This window comes from Choloepus didactylus, chromosome 11, assembly GCF_015220235.1.
Source record: "Choloepus didactylus isolate mChoDid1 chromosome 11, mChoDid1.pri, whole genome shotgun sequence".
NCBI classification, from domain to species: Eukaryota; Metazoa; Chordata; class Mammalia; order Pilosa; family Megalonychidae; genus Choloepus; species Choloepus didactylus.
In genome coordinates, this window is record NC_051317.1 from 68,568,189 (window position 1) to 68,581,526 (window position 13,338).

The window sequence follows — 13,338 nt, forward strand, 5'->3', positions numbered from 1 at the left end:
GTTTAAGCAGAACAATTTCATAGTATATACTTGAGCAGCCTAGGAAATAAGAACAAATAGTAATAAAGACGAAATCCTAGGTTTTTTAACAGACTCTAGTGGCTACATGGTACTTCATTCTGGGTCTTGCTTCTTTTGTGGTTGAGGAATAGCACCTAGGACAAAAATGATCCCCAAATGACAACTATCTGTCCTGAAATATCAAGAGTACTGCTTTTTTACTTTCAGACAAGGAAAAGATTATGAAGCAATTCTCACTCTCTCTTAAAATCTGAAGAAATAGAGGTTGATATCTGCAAACTAATTCACATTCTTCATATAAATGAGGACTTAATGTGCTAGGCTCCATGCAATGTACTTTACATACATTATTTTCATATAAGAAAGAAATTAAGTTAATCAATCTACTTTTTCAAAAACTTTACACAAAAATAATAGAAAAATCTTCAAAATGGAGGAAGAAAACATTTATTCACAAATTACACAATAAACACACATCCATTACTCAAAACAACATTATCAAATGTTGGAAGCTCACTTTTCTAGAAACTCAACTATCTTCTTTGAGAATATTCCTTATTAAGCTAAATAAAATAGATGTAGTGTTTACTTTTTTGGTCTGAAACTCTAAAACTGATCTCTCTAACCAGAGTTAACATTCTAATTAACGTCAGAGAAAAATACAACACTTTTCAAGGCAAGTGCTGTCTTTTCCAACTCTGAAAAAAAAGAGAAAAGCATTTCATTAAAACAAAATTTAAAATAGTCTTCTCATAAAAATGCAGACCACCACTGACACACTCCAACAGGGCTAGGTAAAATCCTTAACATAAATTAGCTTACTTTTATCTCTAGCAAGAATAAAATTAATTTTATACCATTAATATCTTCCTGAGTCAGAAGGGTGTCTAATAGTTCTATATAATTATACTGCAATATATATAATGCAAAAATAATAATTCATAGTAGTAACGACAACATTGATTTGTGAATGTGATTGTGGTTGTTTGATTTCCTTATCTTTCTCTACTCATGGGATTGTACTATAAATCACATTTTAGTTTTTATGTATTTCGTGCCTAAGTTATTCATCCATAAGCAAGCTAATAATAACATCCCTACTTGTTATATTTTTAGAAAGATATAATTTACCTACTTAAAATTGTAAATATTTCTCATTTCATTAAGAAGTTCCAAAAGGTAGCTAGAAAAGGAATTCCAAACCATCAGTTGTCAAGTTACAGAAGATAAATTATTTTCAGGGATTTTAAGCTTTTAAAAAGTAAGGAAAAGAAAATATTCCTTTGACTAGGAAAATGTAGCAGTACAATTTATTATGATGTATCTGTAAAAGCCATTCATTAAAATGCACATTTAAAAAATGATTCACTTGTGGTTAAGGACTAACCTACCTACGGTAATAATTTTAAAAATAAAACCATCATTGTGACATTTATCAGTACTTCACACATCTAACAAATACTGAAGGAGGGAACTACCATTGTTACAATAACTTTTTGAAAGCCAAAAACACAAGCATAGATCAGAATTAAGAGAAATTTCACAAAATGTTCAGAATGTTCACATTTGCATGCATTTTTGGCTGAACTTTCAGAGATTTCACATATAACAAAATGAAAACTTTGAATCAAAATGAATATTAAAAACATTCAAGCCTCATGACAGACTTACTCTAATGAAGCAAGAAAAATAGAATGAATAGTAACAGCAGTACATTTCTAGGAGAGAAAGCAATCACATATTTCCTTTATCATAAAACAGAAGTCAATGAGTCAACATTTTAATAACAATGGCCATGACAGTATTTACTATCCAAGAATTCGCTTTTCAAGTTGTGTCTTTAAAATGTATCCATTCATATATTTGGATTAAATTAAATTGATAAATCAAAAACATTTTGCTGAGACTTCTAATCTTAAGTATAAACCATAACTTATCAAAGCATAGCCCAAACATTACAATACTGCTACCATTTAGTTTTTCTATGCCTCATCCAAGAACTTATCTTACAAACAGGATTTTTGCCGTTTCTCCAGAATAAATGTCCCTATGTCTAAAACTTTAAATGATGATAATCAAAAAGACAGAGTCAAATAATTCATGCTACGTATACTCCTTCATCGGGCTTTGATAAAGACAGAGCAATCAGGTGTTGCAGCACCATCTTCCTTCTCAGTTACAGTCTCTACAGTCCCAGAAGCAGACACAATGACCATTGTTTTATTTGCTGAAGCTGTCTTCTGTTTTTCAGCAATAGCTGCACAAACAGCAACAATTTCATCACTTTCAAAGTCATAGTCAGGAATGGACTTTGGTGAGAAATCTGTTACTTCTGCTGATGCTTCACTCTTTTTAATCTGCTGTGCTACTTTCTGCTGCTCCTGGAGCGTTCTTGCCCAAGAAAGGTCTTCTTTCCATATTTCAGGGTTCATTGGATAGATGTGAAGGGCTACTTGGAAACTTCGAATTGCCTGAGAAAAAGGTCAAAAATTTTGTTGTTTTTTTTTTAAATCAGCATATTTAATAGAATCCATAATATCTATATTTTTTTATTGTATTAGAATGTAAGGACAGAAGCAAGGGCTTTGTCCTAACTACTGGATGATGATTATGGAGAAAATAAAAAAACACATACATATAGAAGTATGTGTGAAAGAATGAGACTAACAAACTGCTCATGGATTGAAAGTCCTTAAAACAGAAGGACTGGTATTAGGGTTTGAGACAGCAAATACATTGTTAGCAAATATATAAATCTGGGTATTTCCTAGGCTAAACAATGATCAGAAGGGTACCAAGAATGAATATATTTGAATCCCAGAGTGTAGATAAAAGTAATGCTAACATTTATTGAGTGCTTTGTTCCAAGCGCTGTTCTATAAGATTTATGTATATTAACTCATCAACCTCACAAAAGTCCTATGAAAAAGGTAATGTTAATAGTATTATTCTTATTTTACAGAAACACAGAGAGGTTACTTGCCTAAAGTAATATAGCTAGGGTCCTAAAACAGATGAGAAATCTGGTAGATTATGTAGAATCCTAGAAGTAATATTTACCTGATGATCTTATGTTCAGGAAGTAAGTAGACTCAGAGAGAACAACACACAGATCTAGTTTATTGGTTATCCCCTGGGGGCAGTTTTGTCCCCAAAGGACAGAGCTGGGATTCAAATTTAAGCAGTCTGGCTACAGAGTCCATGCTCTTATCCACTAGGTTATGCAGCGTCAAGCTTGGGACTATCAACATCTTGGGTCCAATAATTTTTTATTTTGGGGGGCGGTCATGTTCATTATAGAATGTTCAGCAACATCCCTGGCCTATAACCACTAGATGTCAATAATGGCACCCCGGTAGTGAAGACCAAAAATGTCTCCAGATATTACCAAATGTCCTTTAGACACAGGGTATTGTGTCTAAAATTTTCTTAATATTCCAAAGAAAAATGGTTCTAGGAATATGAAAAAATGTGAAGAAGCCCCCAAACCTTACAAAACATTAAAAGGGAATTTTATTTATATTTACTAAAATTTTTAAACTGTTTTATTGAGATATAATTTACAAACCACAATCTCCTTTCCCCAATCTCCTTTCCTTTCTACTTTCTTCTCCAGGATAAACCTTACATATTCCTTTTTCAGCTTAACTATTTCCTCCTACAGAATCATTAACTCTCAGATGCTTTCTTCTATAGCTTTACTTATTTTGCCATGCTTCCTTTCTCTGAAATCACATTTCCATGAAGTCTTCAGTATATACATATATATCCTATAATTATTTTCCAACATACCTGCCCAAACTCTGCATAAAATCTAAAGAATTATTAATAAAGATATACCCAACTACTATCTTAATTTATAGCCCATTCTATGAATCTACCAATTTTCTTATATTTTGGCCATATGCACACATAGTAAGAACTGTTCAATGTTAGAAGTTTTAGCCTACTTTCAATATATTTTTCATAGTGTCTCTTCATTATGCCATTTGAGTCAAGTAATTCTTTCTGACCATTCACATCTCTCAAGATAACTTAACTCCACATAAAACTGACCAAATTTAGATTTTTTTCAAGTACAGCTCTAAAAATTAACTTAAAGCTGGTAAAAATAACACTTTTAATTCCTCCAGTAATTTCATAATATAAATAGGCAGAATTATATTAGAAGAAAATAAAACAATAATTTAACAATTGGTACTCTTATTCAAAAACTTAAAAGATTTAATAACTTTACTTTTATTGGTTGTTTCAAAGTATCTCTGTTGGCTCATCTGCAGAATTTTCTTTACTAAGAGGATAAGCTTGCTAAACATTACATCCTAAAGATTTTTTTTTTTCCATTACCATAGATATCATAAGCAAGAGAGACAACAATTTGTAAGTTTTTCATAATAAAACAGACATAGAAAAAAAGTATTAAATGGCAGTTCTTTTTTCTGTTAATTTGTTAGAAAATGAAATTCTTTGAATTCCTTTTTTCCAACTCAGGTAAGAGTTAAGTCTTCAGGTAAAAAAAGAAGAGAAGAGAGATGACCATGCTAAATGTGAAAGAAAAGAACATGGTCTTTGGTTAAACACGGTTCTGTCACTGTGAATTTCATTTCAGATTATCACTTATAAGTTATTCTACTCCAAATATTTTACCACCAAAATTGCCGATTTATTATTTCTAAGAATTTGACAACTTCTTTGTAAAAAGAAATAATGATGTATTTACAAGAGCACTGTGCCAGTTTGAAACTGTTATGGATCCCAGAAAAGCCATGATCTTTTTAATCCAATCTTGTTGGGTGGAAACTTCTGATTGAGTGTTTCCATGGAGATATGACTCACCCAACTGTGGGTGAGACCTCTGATGAAATTATTTCCATGGAGATGTGACCCCACACTTTCAGTGTGGGTCTTAATTAGATCACTAGAGTCCTTTAAGAGAGCTCACAGAAACAAGGAGCTCAGAGAAGCTGAGAGAGACATTTTGGAGAGAAGCTAAGATATGTAATCCAGAGTTTGTCCCTGGGAGAAGCTAAAAGCTGACACAGACCCAGATGCTTGGAGACAGTGGGAGATGCTGACAGAAGGATGTTTGGAGATGATATGCTAAGAGATGAAGCTCAGAGTTTGCCCCAGACAAGCTGAGAGAGGACTCCCAGATGCTTAGAAAGAAAATTCCCAGGATAACCAAACAGAGAGTTGAGAGAAGCTAAAAGAGACAGACCCAGAGACATTCTGTAGAAAGCCATTTTGAAACGCAACCCAGAAGCAAAGGACCAGCAGACACCAACCATGTGCCTTCCCAACTGACAGAGGTGTTCTGGATGCCATCAGCCTTTCTTCAGTGAAGATATCTTCTTGTTGATGCCTTAGTTTGGACACTTTTATGGCCTTAGAACTGTAAATTTGTAACCTAATAAATTCCCTTTATAAAAGCAATCCATTTCTGGTATTTTACATAATGGCAGCATTAGCAAACCTAAGCAAGTACCAAAAAAATAAGTCATCCACAAATTATTAAAGCCATTGTTAGTAGAGCTGAATTAAGGTTTCCTAGCAGTTTTAGCCTTTAAGGAAACATTCTTGTTTCTTTTGTTTTTAACTGTAAAAGGCCAATAAAATCACGAAAATTTTTAGTTTATTTACTGACAAAGACGGAATTTCGCACTACTGTATGAGATTTGCAAACCCTTTTAAGAAAGCTAAATTTTGTTAGCTGTTGGGTACATGTTGCTCTGACAAAACAAACAAACACAAAAACAAAGATAAGACAATTCTCAACAGTTAATTCTCACCTTATTTAGCCCTTCCTACTCACAAGGTATATTACAGATAAGTTAAAAGGAACAATAAATGCCAGTTTAGTCAGCTTTACACAATGAGTATTTCATTTTCATAAACTTCTATCCTTTCTCCTTTTTGTCCCCACACTAAGCCTACCAACTTTTCAGTCTAAATATTTATCACCATTACCCTCCTATATTCTACTTTCTACCCTCCCCTACATAATCTATTAGTGGTCTTGTCTCCACAGTGATACTAATATATTCACTTTATAATACAATGTATTTCACGTTCCAACGAACTAGCCTGAAAGTTACATAGTTTCTATTTAAATAAGATGCACCAAATACCAATGTTTTATATTAAGTGAAACTTTTAAAAAAATGTCTGTGATGCTAAATACCTGAAAAATCTTCTGACTCTGATACAATTAGTGTTTAAAATGGAAAAAGATGTTCAGTGACATCTTTGAACCATGTTACGGATTAATACCTTTAGGAAGTAATTTATTACTTATTTTTGGCATATATTTGATAAACAGATATTTAATTTTTAATTCATTTGGTCACAAATAAATCAAAATAAGCTTAAAATTTCAGCATCATAATAACCTATTTTACCAAGACTATTTCTCCTAGTCCAAGCTGAGCACGTCCCAAAGTTTGCCAAGATTCCCATGAATGTGGATTTCTCTGGACAGCCATTTCCGCTGCATGCACCGCTGGGAACATTTCATGAAGAGACATTAGGACCTGCAGCCAAAGTGAAGAAAAAAATCTGTCAGCATTATTCATAAACTAGTAAACTACTGATAGATAACTATACATTAAAAAAAAACACTTTAATTTTTTAAGATATATTTTAAATCTAGTTAAACCTAGCATTTCAGTGGTTTTTACACATCTTCCATTGAAGGTCAGGAATTATATTCTTCTTTTATTCCTGAAATAACTATGAAAATATAAACTTATTTCCTCTCCACTGACTAAACCGTATGTCCAGCTGGCTAAAACTAGTTCACCATATTTTAGCCATGGTGGCTCAAAGCTATCTGAACTCCCAATTTCACTTGCAGTTCTTCTACTTGCAATGTGGTTTTCAGGGAATCCTAGGTCCTGCTGTTAAACTAGGTAAGTTGAAATTCGTTCAATCAGCCATCCTGTCCCTAGTGCACATCTTCCTGCTATAGAGATCATTTACACACTCCATAGGCTTCCCCACCACAGTCAGGTTCTTCAAACCCATGCAAACCAGAAAATCAGGGATCTCCAGAGCACTCTATGGAAAAGGGCTGGATTTTATTGGGATCATTTGTTCTCCAGATTTGTGACACAACCATCATCAGAGTCCAAATTAAACAATTCATTTCATATAGAATGCACAAATTCTGCCTTTAACATATACATACTCAAGATTGAAAATTAACAATTTATTCAAATGAAGGTCCTCATAGCACTTCATTAGTGGACATGATTTATTTGGGTTTTCCCTGGATAAACTAAGATCAAAGCTGATAAAGGGTGTGGTCCATATTTGAGATCACCATCTGAAAGGTTTTTGTTAGCAGTCCTGATCAAGGCTGAAATGCAACTATTTTATGTCAAAATATGCTCTGTTTGAGATTTTAAAAATCTTTTAGATAACCTAATCTAAGTGCTCAGAGATTTTCTTTACGGCCTTTCCCACAAAATATTAGAAATACAGTTTTAAAGTATGAAGGTTATTTTTTAGACTATTTAATAAATTGAGTCTATTCTGACCTTTGTTAAGGACTAGGCCATTTTTAGAGAGATGTGATCAACAGGAACCCAATACATCCTCATCTTAAAGAAAACAGAGTTATTGCCAAGTCCATCACAATTAATTTCAAAGAAAAGCAGATTCTTTTCATTTATTTAAGAGATGACCCAGTGACTTTTTAAAAGATATCCATCTGCTCATATCTTACCAGAGGTAGGCTGAAATAAGATAACTTAATTGTGAAAGCAAATGAATTTCTACTTTTATGCATAAGGCAGAGACATAAATAACATGCTGAAATGTTTTCCCCAAATAAATTGTATTTGAAAAAGAAAATGGGAGGAAATGTTATTTTGGTTCATCATTGCTTATCAAACAAACACAGTATAATTTCATAAAGAAAGTGAAATTCTTCATAACCATTACCTGTGATTTCATCTCATACAATGTAGCATCATTTGGGGTTAACTGAAGCGCTTCATCCCACTTCTGAATTGCCTCCCGATATCTGTGGTTGTTAAAGTTACATTAATAACATATTTTCAATAAGTCCTTGAGAGGACACAATCAAATTTAAAAATCAGGTACTGGGAATAATTGTTTATTAATAAATATCTCTACTCAGGAACTGATTATAATGATGTTACAAAATATGAAAAATTAAGAGATGAAGGAAAAGGATGGCAAAAGAGAAAACATCAAAAAAATAAACAAAAGAGGTCCTGCAAATCCCTCCCCATGAATGCTTTTTCTAGATTGAGACATCACCACGAGAATTTCTTTCTTTTTTCCAAAACCCCTCCCCATGAATACTTTTTCTAGACTGAGACATCACTGCAAGAATTTCTTTTTTTTTTTTTCCATCAACCTCAATGCATGCACGTTATCATTTATCTTAGGTTTACTATAAAGGGTTTGAAAAGGAATTCACAATCCAGTTGCAAGCAAGTGCTCTTCTGTGACAATCCAGCTGAAACGGACGACAATTTAAGAAGTTGCCAGCTAATTTTCTAAAGATTCTTCAATTTTAAGTTTCTGGGTTTTTTTGTTCTTTGTTTTTTTTTAACTATTATCACTATTAATACTAGGTAAGTTTATAAGAAACAGGTCATGTGAAGGATAAAACAGTATGAATATGGTGATTTCCACTATTACCTTTTCATTGATGTTCTTCTAGACAGGCATTTCTTTTAAGTGCCCAAGACATACAATGAACTAACCTCTCCACCTGGATATCCCACAGATGCCTCAAACTCAATATGCTCAAAACTGAACTCAGCATGTTCCATGCCAAATTTGCAGAAGCACAGCAAGTACTCTTTCTTTTAAAAAAGTAAAATAAAATTAAGGAATGTCTAAGTCCTATGTATTATCCAAAGCAGAAATCTCTACAACATCCTTCACAAGTGGTTGACCCATGCATACTTGAATATTTCTAGGAGGAGAAAGTTCTAATTATTAGAACATTCTTCATTATACAGAACTAAAACTTTCCATCTTGTACCTTTCTCCCAGCGCTACCAGTTCTGCTTCTAGGGCTAAACAAAAGATATCGGGAGCTTACAAAGAGGAAAATACACATGTGCAAATGCTTGAGCCTTGCCTCAGTCCCATTAAAACAGAATCTCCTGGGGTAGGGACCAAGCATTTCTATTTTTAGAAAGCTACCCAGATAATGCTGAGAAACCAGGGCTATGAACCGCTGATAATATCTTTCATAGTATATTAAGCCCCTGCATATGCTATCTTCTCTTGAATCACTCTGGTAACCTGTTTTCCAGACCCTACATTTCTTCTGAATATGTTCTTGTGCATAATTCCTACTTAATATGTGAGGATCTAAATCAAACATAACCAAAATGTGGGCTGATTGATATACACAGAATATTATCTAACTGGGGAGGACAGAATTAAAGAAATAACAGCAGATTTAGTGGAAACAACAAATTTAAAGAACATAAAAAAGTACTTTCTCTCCCTGTTTTCACCTTCCTACTGAGTTCTAATACTAGTAACTAATACAAATAGTCCCATTTCCAGGGTCTCATGCTATCTTGGCAAAGGGTAAATGGGGTATAGCCACTTTAGAGTATGTATGCCACAGCGCCAACTGCATGGCTAAAGTGAGGTTAAGGGCTTAAAAAGATGGAAGTGTGCTACAAAGCCTGCCTTAACTGCCAGTACAGGCTGTGGGTGGTTGGGTTATGTTTGTAGTAACAGACCATGCATAGCTATAAGGTGAAGATTCACACTACAAAGTCTGGCAGACTTTGTTTCCAGGCAAACCACACTTGTGTATGTTAATATCATCTTCCCTAACAGAAGCCCCAGCTATAACTCGGAAGATGATTGAAGATAACTGCTTCAACACTGTGTTTAACTCAGGGTGAAAAACTACTCAAACTTTAGAAACTACCTTCCAACGGTGTGTAAACAGAGTGATCATCTTACTCATCATTACTCATGCTATTGCATTATTCACCTCATTTTTATGGTGTGTTACCACGATGCAGTGCATTTGCCCTGGCCCTGCCTGTGTCAGCACTGTTCTTATAAAGTCACAGATCAAATCTCTTAGAGCCTCACTAACTGATAACTATTCCTCTATCAAGGGTTTTGCGAAATCCAAACGTGTGTCCAGAGTTATAATCCCCAAAGGGGCGGACATGTAGTCATTTAAGTGTTGATTTCTCTCACTGACTGCTGTCTGTCAGGGCTCTTCCTTCCATTTGAGTCAGAACTCCTTTTGGAATATTCATGTATTATTCCGCTTTCCAAGCACCTGGGCTCTTCTAAAAGGTGTCAGGCTATGTCCATTATCCTGGCCTGCAGGCCTGAGTGGGTGGCATGCAATACTCCATTGGAACTCCATGCTGAGGAGGTGGGAGAACAGGCTGGCTAAATGACTGTGTCTAACTGTTAGCTGCTAGAATCTGAGGCTCCTTCAAAGTTACAGTAATCTTTGGATAATACATATGTTAATGTTTGTTTAGAACCTAACCCACTTCAAAATAAGCCATATGAAGTATCTTCTCAGGCACCATTAACATTCTCTATTTATGAATTTGAATTACTTTATTGAAATATTAACTATACAGAATTAATTAAGCAGCTGCCACCTTAGGGTCACCATTTATCAGATCTTACTACTTGGGTTCTTATGTCCACCCTTCAAGGGTCTCATTTTTACAGTCCTTCCTTTCCTAGTTCCCCCAGATAAAGTAGTCTTGCTTAAGCAAAAGTTACTTTTTACAAAGAGGAATGATAAAAGATGCAAGGACCCACCTGGTACTCGTTAGCAAAGGAGAAAGAAGATGAAAAGAAACCTACAGAGAAGAAATGAGAAACACTGAACTCTGTTGGTGGACTCAAGATATAAAAACCATAGCCTGGGGGGAGGAGAGTAAGGGAAGGAGAAGGAGGACAGGATCTGCAGATTCTAGTGGACCTCTTAATTCTTTCTTTGATCTATACTTGTATCCCTATTAAGGCAGCCTGAGACTGCAAATCTATTTTGGCAATTAAAATGGTGTTGACTTATACTGGGTACTAAATTCCTTTTTTTCCAACATTAAATATCCTTAAATTAGTTCTTCTTTGGATTTTGTATCTGAATCATATTTATAATATAAAACTCATTTTCTGAGTTTATAAATAGAAAGGCACACCACACAATACACATGCACACACAAATTGAAGCCACTTATAATATTACCACCCAAAGATGAAATCCGTAATTAACATACTTAAAAATTATTGTATAGGGAGAACCTAAGATGGCGGCTAGGTGAGACAGGGCAAAAAAACACCTCCATGAAAAATACTAGATAAAAACCAGAAGGTGACCCAGAGTACTAGTTTCAGCGATGTGCCAGCTAGACGAGGTCTGCTAGAACTACAGGGGCTGTACACTTGGTGAAACCAGGAGTTTGCATTCTGAAACGAGTGAGTAGGCCGGCTGGAAGACCCGCAGCCGTGCTGCGGTGTGGGGAAGCCGGGGATTGGCATTTGGAGACAGACTGGTTGTTTTTTTAAAAAAAAAAAAGAAGGGAAAAACCCAGGAGCGGCTGCAGTTGCAACGGTGGGAACCACGCAGTGAAACACGGCAGGAGCAGGCTGAGCCGGCCTCTTGGTGTCTGCCGTGGAGGACAGACCGCTGCTGATTCCCTTAGGGCCAGGGGAGCAGAGGGGAGAGCTGGAGGAGAAAGACACCCCGTGGCTTGCAGCTGGCTCCCCGGAAGGCTGGATAAACTCCTGTCCGGGGCTGTGCCCACAGCCCAGAGCCACACCAGTTGTCCCGGAGCTGGGAAGGAGGAACTGTGCAAGGAGTTCTGCACAGCCAGGTGGCCCGGGGCTTCCCTTGAGGGACGGTGCACACTTGTGACACAGCACAGCCTTCCCTCAGCAGAGGTCCTGGAAGATCACAGCTGAGAAAGGGGGCCCGCTCGGAAAACCCAGGGACGCTACGCTAAGTCTGGTGCTTTGTGGGTCAGCGAGACAGAGGGTCTGGGGCGGAACTGAAATGAAGGCTTAGACTCTTGCAGTGGCCTTGAATCTCCAGGAACACCTGGGGGGTTTGAATATCAAAGCTGCCCTGACTCCCTGGCCACCCAGACACATGCCCCACATTCAGGGCGGACGGCTCCAGCAACACACCGAAACTGAGTTCACCAACTGAACCCCACAAGAATCATTTCCCCACACACCACAAGGACAAAGTTGAGGAGAACTGACTTGAGGGGTACAGAGACTCGCAGACGCCATCTGCTGGTTAGTTAGAGAAAGTGTATGCCACCAACTTGTATTTCTGAAAAATTAAACTGGTATTTTTTTTTACAACTTGAAAGAACCCTATCAAGCAAAGCAAATACCAAGAGGCCAAAAACAGCAGAAAACCTTACAGCATATGATAAAACCAGATGATATGGAGAACCCAATTCCAAACACCCAAATCAAAATATCAGAAGAGACACAGTACGTGGCACAATTAATCAAAAGAACTACAATCGAGGAATGAAAACATGGCAAAGGATATAAAGGACATGAAGAAGACCATGGCACAGGATATAAGGGACATAAAGACCCTAGAGACTAGCTGCCCAGAAGTTCTGGACCATGAAGTGCTTATGCCGGAGTAGTCAGGAGGGGGCAGGGGTCTTGTTTTGAAAGCATGTGGCAGGGAAAGCTACTGACGACAGTTCATGAGAAGACAGGCTGCGCACTGAATGAGCGAGTCATACAGCTAGTTTTCTGAAACTACCTTAATCACTTTTCAAACCCTGGCATTCAATCATCTCTGAGCCCGCAAAGAAGCACTCAAGGACTCCTGCAAATGAACTTCATTTTGAAATGTGAACAAGATTGTAAGAATTTTAAAATTACTTAATAAGCTCTACTACTGCTAACTATTTTGGAAGCAGAAGCTTTTGTTTACTTCCCTGTTTCTATGAATAACAGAAGAGGGAAAAATATAGCACTATGATATCCATTTTCATAATGACAGTGTTCTATCATCACACACACAAAAAAAGAAGACCCTAGAAGAGCATAAAGAAGACACTGCAAGAGTAAATGAAAAAATAGAAGATTTTATGGATATTAAAGAAACTGTTGGCCAAGTTAAAAAGACTCTGGATACTCATAATATAAGATTAGAGGAAACTGAACAACGACTCAGTGTCCTAGAAGTCCACAGAACAGAAAATGAAAGAACAAAAGAAAGAATGGAGAAAAAAATCGAAAAAATCAGAATGGATCTCAGGGACACGATAGATAAAATAAAACGTCCAAACTTAAGAC

The 13,338-nt window shown here is 36.1% G+C and overlaps 1 protein-coding gene across 2 annotated transcripts in view; it reads right to left on the reverse strand.

Moving 5' to 3' along the window:
- Window positions 1–452: 452 nt before the first annotated feature.
- The window catches only part of TTC33 (tetratricopeptide repeat domain 33), a 45,569-nt gene continuing 32,683 nt past the window's right edge, over window positions 453–13,338 (reverse strand). For both annotated transcript variants that reach the window (XM_037798897.1, XM_037798896.1), the window contains exons 3-5: window positions 7,966–8,047; window positions 6,420–6,551; window positions 453–2,492 (exon numbers count right to left, since the gene is read on the reverse strand). In XM_037798897.1, coding sequence (XP_037654825.1) covers window positions 2,139–2,492; window positions 6,420–6,551; window positions 7,966–8,047 — 568 coding nt within the window. In that variant the 3' untranslated portion in view covers window positions 453–2,138. The remainder of the gene's footprint in view (window positions 2,493–6,419; window positions 6,552–7,965; window positions 8,048–13,338) is intronic.